The sequence below is a fragment of the Naegleria fowleri genome (assembly GCF_008403515.1).
Source record: "Naegleria fowleri strain ATCC 30894 chromosome Unknown tig29, whole genome shotgun sequence".
In the NCBI taxonomy this organism is placed as follows: domain Eukaryota; phylum Heterolobosea; class Eutetramitea; order Acrasida; family Naegleriidae; genus Naegleria; species Naegleria fowleri.
In genome coordinates this window covers 279462-288620 of record NW_025407961.1, presented here as the reverse complement: position 1 = coordinate 288620, position 9159 = coordinate 279462, and the positions used below count along the sequence as shown (strand labels likewise).

The 9159-nt window shown below is 36.7% G+C and overlaps 5 protein-coding genes across 5 annotated transcripts in view; 3 read left to right on the top strand and 2 right to left on the bottom strand.

Moving 5' to 3' along the window:
- The window catches only part of FDP41_002360 (uncharacterized protein), a gene marked incomplete at both ends in the record, with an annotated part of 3350 nt that extends 2172 nt beyond the window's left edge, over nucleotides 1-1178 (top strand). Inside the window, one exon of the mRNA XM_044705546.1 lies at nucleotides 47-1178. Within this exon, the coding sequence (XP_044563253.1) occupies nucleotides 47-1178 (1132 nt within the window). The remainder of the gene's footprint in view (nucleotides 1-46) is intronic.
- A 1011-nt stretch (nucleotides 1179-2189) lies between these two features.
- On the top strand, nucleotides 2190-4532 carry FDP41_002359 (uncharacterized protein; the record flags this gene model as incomplete). The annotated part of the gene is made up of 4 exons (XM_044705544.1): nucleotides 2190-2325; nucleotides 2597-2675; nucleotides 2998-3608; nucleotides 3694-4532. The coding sequence occupies 4 exons, from the start codon at nucleotides 2190-2192 to the stop codon at nucleotides 4530-4532; spliced, it is 1665 nt and encodes a 554-aa protein (XP_044563252.1).
- Nucleotides 4533-4710: 178 nt separating this feature from the next.
- On the bottom strand, nucleotides 4711-6492 carry FDP41_002358 (uncharacterized protein; the record flags this gene model as incomplete). Its single annotated transcript, XM_044705543.1, has 2 exons — nucleotides 4711-5598; nucleotides 5842-6492. The coding sequence occupies 2 exons, from the start codon at nucleotides 6490-6492 to the stop codon at nucleotides 4711-4713; spliced, it is 1539 nt and encodes a 512-aa protein (XP_044563251.1).
- A 102-nt stretch (nucleotides 6493-6594) lies between these two features.
- FDP41_002357 (uncharacterized protein) lies at nucleotides 6595-7002 on the top strand (the record flags this gene model as incomplete). Its single annotated transcript, XM_044705542.1, has 1 exon — nucleotides 6595-7002. One exon carries the CDS (start codon nucleotides 6595-6597, stop codon nucleotides 7000-7002), a length of 408 nt encoding a protein of 135 aa, XP_044563250.1.
- A 947-nt stretch (nucleotides 7003-7949) lies between these two features.
- FDP41_002356 (uncharacterized protein) lies at nucleotides 7950-9038 on the bottom strand (the record flags this gene model as incomplete). The annotated part of the gene is made up of 1 exon (XM_044705541.1): nucleotides 7950-9038. One exon carries the CDS (start codon nucleotides 9036-9038, stop codon nucleotides 7950-7952), a length of 1089 nt encoding a protein of 362 aa, XP_044563249.1.
- Nucleotides 9039-9159: the final 121 nt, after the last annotated feature.

The window sequence follows — 9159 nt, the reverse complement described above, 5'->3', positions numbered from 1 at the left end:
TTTGAGAGATGAGTCCAAAAACCTTATCAAATAGAATTTGAAACAGCCACAACAATGAAAATACACCAAAGCATGCTTCCTATGGTACAGTCACTACTAGTAGTGGTAACCATGTTGTTGAGAATCTCTCCATCATCCCATTCGATCCTCACAAGAGAAAGATCAACAAACTCAAGACAACCAAGCAGAAAGCGATTGTTTTTGAGACTTCTTCTTCTGGTGGTAGAAGTAGTAGCCACCAATCATCCACCCAACGATTGCTCCCAAACACTCTTTCATCAACCAACCACAGTCAAGAATTGATGAATCATCATCACTCCATTCCATCCCAAAAAGAAACTTCTCAAAATCCATTCGATGGTTCTAATAGTTTCTCTCAACATTTCAATATTAGAACTCTCAGAGCCAATCATCAAACTCCAAGACAAGGAAGGAAATTTATTGAACCTCCTCAATATAGAAGTACAGTTCAACAAGATCATATTCATCATTGTACTCTCAGCATCAAGAGTGAAGAAGTACAGGATCGTTGTCCCCCATTACATGATGAGGAGAGCCAATGGATGACCATTCAGCCACCAACAACAAGCCAAAACACTCCAACACTTCCAGCCTTCCATGGTGGTGGTACTTCTTTGGAAGATAGGCTTTTTTCAGACTCGTTGACTATTACAAGTTTCAGGTCTAATACAAGTTGTAATATTGGTCCTTTCATATCGTGTAGCCTCCCTCCAACCTCTTTCACCAAAGATTCATCATCGATGAGCATCAATAGTAGCATCAGCAGCAGTAGAAATAGTAACTCTTCGATAGTATCCTCATCATCATCCCTCTCTACGGATGGTGGATCTGAGAGAATGAATCCTAACAATAATAATATATTATTGAAACACAATTTCAGGACCAAATTGATGAAGGGTTTAGTTGGAGCCTTCCATGACCATCATCGACCTCATGCTCAATCAACACGCATGAGTAGTAGTTCAACTACTTCCTTCTCACCATCAACAGTTGCACGCAGTTTCCCAATATCCGAATTGGGACACATTTCATTCACATTCTTGATGCCTCAACCAAATCACACAATGAAACAAGTAGCAGAAGCACTCATAAGAATCTTTTTGAAACAACAACAACAAGACCAAACACCAACTCAACACAACTTCCAAGACAAGTAAGAACCTCCATTTCAATAAAAGAATTGCTCAACCATGATGATCATGGTGGTGTTGACGATTCATTTTCGTAAACGCGATTTAACATTGTTCCCAACACTATTGTTATCCACCGATTTTATGACGGTTTCAGTCCATCAAAACTTGCCAATTCAAATTATTGTTTCTGACACCACATCTCGTCCATGGAGTTTTGGAACCTGGCACTTTCTTCGTTTGCAAATTTCTGAATTTAATTAATATTCATAAAACCCCAGTTCTTTTAGAAAGACATTCAATTCCACTTGGTTTATTTGAAAATTTCGAGTAATTGCTTTCTTGAAAACTTTTCTGAATGACAATCCAGATGATACATGAATGCCCATACCTCCCCAACAAAATAAAGAGAAGTGTGAAAAGCAAAATACTTATCATTCTTTGGAATGAAGATGCTTGAAAAACTTGAAGCCGCTATGGACATTAAAAGGAATAACACGAGTCGCCAAACCATGCAAGGGAAAGCATGAGGATCATTTTCAATCACAGTATTCATGGAAAACGTTGAGTTGAAGGTTGGTCCCTTGTTTTCCTCCATTGAAAGAGAAACATTAATCTCAGAAAAACCAGTTCTCCTGCCGAGAAATGTGAATACATGCTCAGCCTACACGCTTGAGTAATATAACTACTTCCTTTCTCACCACCAACAGTTGCATGCAGACACAACACTGTTGTTATCAATATTTGAATGAAGATTTTGATTGGAGAGGTGAATCAAAATACGAATAATGGTCAATATTTCCTCATATGGGAAGGTTCATAGTTCCAATCTCATAGGTATCGCAAAATCTTTGAATCGTGTGGTGGAATTTCAAATTCAATAAACGTCCTTCAATAAATTCATTGCAGTTCTTGTGCATGATGTTGGGTTGTTACAAGAGATGCTGGAACGGAAACTTTTCGAAGATCCAACAATGTTCATGCCCTTTTCCTCCTTCACTTGTCAAAATATTTTTATCCAAATGCCAAAAGAAAAAAATGGAGCGCTTGAAATCCCTGTTTAAATCCACTCGAGAACAAACCGATCTTGAATCAAAGCCTCTCGAAGAGTGGAGCACCAAAGACTTTCAGGATTGGTTAAAGGAACATGATTATCAAAAGAAAGTTTTACAAAGTAAGTAAAACTAAGTAAAAGAGAGTTTCTAAAAGAAATGATTATTGCGATCGTTCTATTTGATGATATATTCTCATTCGATGAATGGAATACAATGATGATTACGACCTATCATTTTCATACCATGATGACGATAACAACTTCTCAACAATACAAACCATACAAATGTCACTCATAACCACACACACATCGATGTAACGTGGCGCATTAAAAATACAAATTTGGACGACCCTGTTACATCATGACACACCATCATTCAAAACACTCATAGTATTGAAAAAGGAAGAATGGAACGGAAAATGTTTAATTGATTTCACGGAAGAGGATTTGAAAAAAATTGGAATTCCAAGGTATGTCATCGAGTGGTTGTTATGATTATTGTAAATTTAAACAACAATGTTCAATGTGATCACATCGATGATGATGATGATGAATGGATGTTGGTATTGAATCAAAAATTGTTGGTTCGATATTATATGGAATGTGTTTTCCCGTCAATCAAATGTCATAACTGGTTACAATGATTGTGCCTCACTTGTGTGTTCTCATTCACATGATCCATTTTCATCATTTCTCACTCTCTCCATTTTCCTATCGTATGAATTCTCATCATCATCACTCGCTCTTTTATTACTTGATCAATTAATTTCTTCACACATTAACACTTGACAGTGGCTCTGCCAAAGGAATTACAAATTCTATCAATTTAATCAAACAACAACAAATCAAAACAGGAATACTGAATGGTAACCTTTCAACTTCATCAAGTAAGATCACAACAACAACAACAACCACAACTCTTCGAACTTCAGATTCGGGAACCAATGACAACACAACAACAGCTACATCGAGTGATTCAAGTGATAATTTGACAGGTGACAATGTTCAAGTCGTGCAATTACTTGATGCAGAGGAAGAAGAACAAGAAGAACAACAAGAGAAAAAAACACCAACGAGAGCAAATACAAATAGAGGAATCTTTAACACTTCATCTGCATCTGAATCGACAGCAATGCCAACAGAAGAACGATATGTGGCATGTCCTCCATTTCAACCTTCAACTTTTACAGAACAAGACAAGAAAGATTATGATAAATGTATGAAAAAGGTACAATTGGCTTGTCAAGATTATCCTCCATCGGTGCAGGCAACTATTTGTCAAGATTGTATTTTTGTAGATCGATTCCAGTATCGATATTTTAATCCTTTGAGATTGGCAGACAAGGACAGAGTGGTCAACAAAATGGTAGAACCATTTATCAAAGTGAAATTGGTCATTACAGGTAAGTGCATGATTTTTGCATGGAATTCAATGTATGAAATTATGTGAAATTTTTTATAATGATATTGTAACATTACCTTTTATAGAAATGGATACTGGCATGGCTCACCGATTATTGAGATCGATTGGTTCCAGAATTCACAAAACCATCAAATCGATGGATTATGGAATGTTTCACACTGCTCTCATTGTAGGAGTTTATTACATTGAATGGGTTGACAGTTCTCTCGTCACTGTTCGTAAAAAGAGCAGTAGCAAAGCTGTGTTTGCAACTGATATTGGAACCATTAGTGGACAAGAAAAAGTGAATGAAGCTTTCCGAAAGTTGTCAGAACTTATATGTGAATGGAATAGATCCCGTCAATATGATAACAAGACAGCAAACTGTCAACATTTTTGTACCGAAGCTATCGAAAAGCTCGGATTGTCAGAAGCATTTGAAAAGATTGCTGGACAAGGTCCTCTGAGAGAATATCTCACAAGACTTAAAACAACTGGTGCTTGTGACATGTCTTATAGAATTTCACAGGATGTGAAAGAAACCATTTTACAATCTGATAATGCACCAGAAGAATTGAAAGACTTCTTGAACTCATCAGGCAATGCTTTAACATTCCATTCACACAAAATTTTGGATCAATTTGTTCATGTTTTACAAGAGGAAGATCCTCTTTATTTTGATAGAGAACCATTCGACTATGTACTTCTCAAAGCTTATGACAGAGCTTTCTGGTTGAGAAGTCAATCTAAGGGAAGTGGAACCGATTCATCTCACTATTGGACTAATCCAAACACAGGAGCATGCATGTGTCCTTTCAACAAGTCAGCTGCCAATGTTGAAAATGAGGAAATTGTCAACTCTATCATTGGTAAAGATTTTGAATTGGGATCCTATCGACCAAACTATCCTGTAAGATTGGATTAGTACAAACATTTGATTTTTCCACAACTACAACAATTTTGACGATTAAACATCATTCATGTAAAAACAAGTTGTTGTTGTTGTGAATTCATCATGTGAGGATAGGAATGATCGTTCAGATGAAACATCATTCAACAAGTTGTTGTTGTGTTCATTGCAATATTCCTCAAGTAAGTGCTAATTAAGGATTGTATTTAACAAACAAAAGACTTGCATTGGTACCTCCAAATCCAAACGAGTTGCAAAGTGCTGCTTTCACTTCAGTCTCCAATGGTTCCTTGGCAACAATTCTCACCTTATTAACATTGAGGTTTGAATCCTCATCGACTTGTTCAAAATTCAGAGTGTGTGGGATTTTGTTATGATAAATAGAGAGGACAGTACCAACAGATTCACTTGCACCTGCTGCTCCTAACATGTGACCAAGAGATCCCTTCATGCTATTCACATAAATTGGTTGATTTTCATTTTCAAATAACTTTTGAATGGCAAATAACTCAACTTTGTCTCCAGCAGGCGTACTTGTAGCATGACAATTCACATGATTAATGTCTGACAGTTTTACATCCACAATAGAATCATGAATTGCATTTCTCATGGCTGCCATGGCTGCTCTTCCATCAGGTGATGGAGCTGTAGGATGATAGGCATCTCCTGATGCTCCATATCCAACAATTTCTGCATATATTTTAGCTCCTCTTGATTGAGCATGTTCCAATTCTTCCAAAACTAAACATCCTGCACCTTCAGACATGACAAATCCATCTCTATTCTTGTCAAATGGTCGACTCGCTGTTTGTGGGTCATTTCTTGAAGAAAGTGCTCTCGCTCGATTAAATCCAACATAAAAGACAGGATAGAATGAATTTTCACATCCACCAGCCAACATGACCTTTCCATGTCCATGTCTAATAAATTGAAATGCTTCTCCAATACTATGAGCTCCTGTTGCACATGCAGTGGAACAACTCATCATGGGTCCTTGTAAATCATGTTGCATGGCAATATAACCTGCTGCCATATTATTTAGAATTCGAGGATAGAATACAGGACTGACTTTTTTGTGTTGCTGTTATGTGTGGAATCGAAAATGTCATTTTCAAAGGTGTGGAATGATGACACACATAATATTTCCAATGTTCATATATTCCCAATGTTCATCAAGATGTAATCATCATTTATATTTTTGCATGAGATTATTATTAAGGGATGTTTTGTACGTATATATATATACACACATGAACACAACAGTAAATGATAATAAAATGATCACCATTCATGAAACAATAGATCATGAATGATCAAAGCTTACCTCATTCTCTACGAGCATGTAAGCTTCTCCAACCTCCTCACCTGCTCCAAGTGAAGAACCCATAGAGACTCCAATTTGTGACTTATCCATGGATTTGATATCCAAACCAGAATCCACAATGGATTCAAAAGCAGCAATCATTCCAAATTGAATAAATTTTGACAATCGAGATTTAGTTATGCTTTTTTCTCTATTGGATGACTCTGTAAATGCCAAACATTGATCTAATTTCTGATCCAATTCCACAGGATCAATAAATCCTCCAATTTTGTTTCCAATTTTTGTCCAAATCACTTGCTCTCTCTCTGTCAATGTATCAAAAGGTAATTGTTTAATTCCACATTTTCCATTCAACATGTGTTGCCAAAATGTTTCAACTGTGAGACCAAGAGGAGATACTACACCAAGTCCTGTGACAACCACTCGCTTGGGACTTGGTAAATCCTTTTTTAAATGAAAATTTCGAAATTGGTGTTGTTCGGAATCGACATTCAATAAGAAATAGGTGAATGAAGTGTGATGGTGCTTGTACGTATGATGATGATCAATTTTCTTTTCTTTTTGTAACCAATGAGATTGTCCGAAATTACTTTGTTGTTGGTTCAGAAGGTGTTTGTTGATCTTCAAGTAGCGTTGGATTGGCCTTATCATGGTGAGAGACTCAATATTTTTTCTTTTTAAATTAAATTGATAACAATAATTATTAAAAAATTTGAATAAGATAACAGTTTATTAATAAAATTACAAAAAAAAATGAGCAATCATAATTACTACAATGCACCACCCTATCAACACTACTACCAACAGGCTCATTCCATGATGCCTCCACTCGGACAGGTTCAACCGCAGTATGAAGAAGAAGAAGATCAACAAAATGTTCAACAATATGCTGACGAATCCGATGTGATTCCAACTAACATGAGACAACTGAGAGCTTGCTTGACTTGTGGTTTAGTGAAAACAACAGATCAATTTAAAGCCAATGGATGCGAAAATTGTTCTAACAAGGATGATGATCCGCTAAATAATACTAGTACATCATTTGAAGGCTTAATTTGTTTAATGAATCCAAGTAAGAGTTGGGTTGCTAGATATCAAAACTTACAAGATAAAGTGGAAGGTGTTTATGCCATCACAGTGCACGGAAGTACTACGGAATAATATTACAATATATATTGAATCAAAACATTAATGTTTATGTATATTTAATGTTGTTTCATTATTTCCGAATACATGTGCGCAGTTTCAAATTTTCTAATCATTGTAAATACACCATCACCACCATGAGAAATGTAGAGTCGATTGCCATGATTTGTAGAGTAAATACACAATTCATTTCATATTTATCACAAAGCATGAACCAAAGTGGCGCTCAAAAAAATGAATGCTCACCATCGCCAGAGGCCCGATGATTTTCCCTTCATCATGTGATGATGAGAAAATTCTTTTCTTTCTGTATTCGTCGGAATGAATACACACACAACAGATGATTGCATAGTATTGGGACTGTCCCAAGTTTGGTAGTACATGCTACCACCCAACCCTAAGGTGTTTTTGGCACAATAACGCTGTCGTTGTTGTCGCTGATGGTAGACATGTCAGAAAGCACAACATACTCCTTGCCAGATTGTGCAGAACCTTTCTGGCTTGGAGCATGTGGCCCCTTCCTTTCAAGGTTCTGCTTTACGGTCTTGGTAGAATGCTCTCATGTGTTGTGTGATGTTTTGGCACGCTAGTTGTTCGAAGTTTTGTTGTGTACGTATCTTTCTTTATGAAAGGTATGAAGGGTTAGCCCCTGTTTTACGAAACATCAACAATGAGCGTTTCAAAACATGAAAGATCTGGCGATACTTTTTAATTAATAAGAGAAACACACACTACACTGACACATCACAACTTTTTCACAACATTCAAATATCAAGTCAATTGTAGAATCTTGAGAATGTCGATAATAAGGTGGGTTTGTGTGATATGAATGAAGACTTTCTCGTTTCATTAATTTATGCCAAGTATTCAGTCATGGCATACCTTATTTCCATTCTTTATTCTACATTACATGGCTCACTTGTGATGGCCATTTGTTGTGAATTTTTGATCTCATGACACATTTACCTTGTTCTGTTACTTCCTTGTGACACTGGTCGACCAATTTGATCAAAGTCTTTGCAGCTTCTGAGAATACTTTTGGTGGATGCTGTGTGTGACTGTCTAAGGGATGACTTGGAATATTGCGGGAGAGATTTTCTCAAAAATTCCCCTGAAACGGAGTGTCTGACACTACTACTGTCACTATTGCTTGGGGAAGATACTTCATTTGTTTTTTGACTTTTGGCACGCTTGGTCCTTGCGAAAAACTGTTTTGGCCTTGTTATAGTAACCGACCTTGTCATGCTTCCAAAAGATGAAGTGTCACCGTGAAATATTTCTGATGAATGAACAGCGGGATCAAATCGTTGTTGGGGCCTCACGCGTGTAGGGCTTTTTGCTTGTAAAACACTTTTTGGTCTATTAATTGATGAAGCTGACTGTGTTCTTCTCATACTAATCTGTGAAGGTGAAGCAACAGAAGGCAGAGGAGGTACAGTTGGTTCTTCAGAATCCTCAACAATTTTGTACTCCTCCAATACACCTTCTGAAAATGCAATGGCATCGCCGTCTTCGCCAAAGCTGTCTTCATTCAAATATTTCATTCTCTCCTCCATCTGTCTCATCTGATCCTTGACAAATTGATATTCAGCTCTATATCTGTTCATATTAATTTCAAACTTTGGATTAAGTTTTTGTTTAGGTAGAAAGGCTTGAATGGCATACTTTTTTCGCTTTGTTTTTTTGGGTTCTTTCAGATCGTCCGAACTAATATTTACAATGGATGATCGGACGAAATTTCTTGTTGCAATACTTGTTGATGTTATGGTTGTGGTATTGGGATCATTGGTTTTGTTGTATTTGTTGTATCTCTTGGGACCGTTGTCCTTATGTCTAGGGGAAGGTGTTGCTGGTTGTTCGGTTATTGGCCTCCAAATCATGGATTCTACAATTTTATGTGGTTGATTTGAATAATTTACATTCCGAGTGTTGTTATTAATTTGAGTTTCTTGGTGAGGTACATTGCTACTCGCTGATGACGTTTGGTAAATTCTTTTAGGGGAGCTTGTTCTCTTAGGCTGCTTGACCTCAATCGATAATTGGATCGGCATTTTTCTTTTCTCTTTTTATCTCTCAACAACTTTTGTTTTAAAACTCGAATCTGTAATACAAATATTTGTTGTGCGTAGTCATTAAACCATTTCATTGAAATGTCATTCCTTTGAATCATTT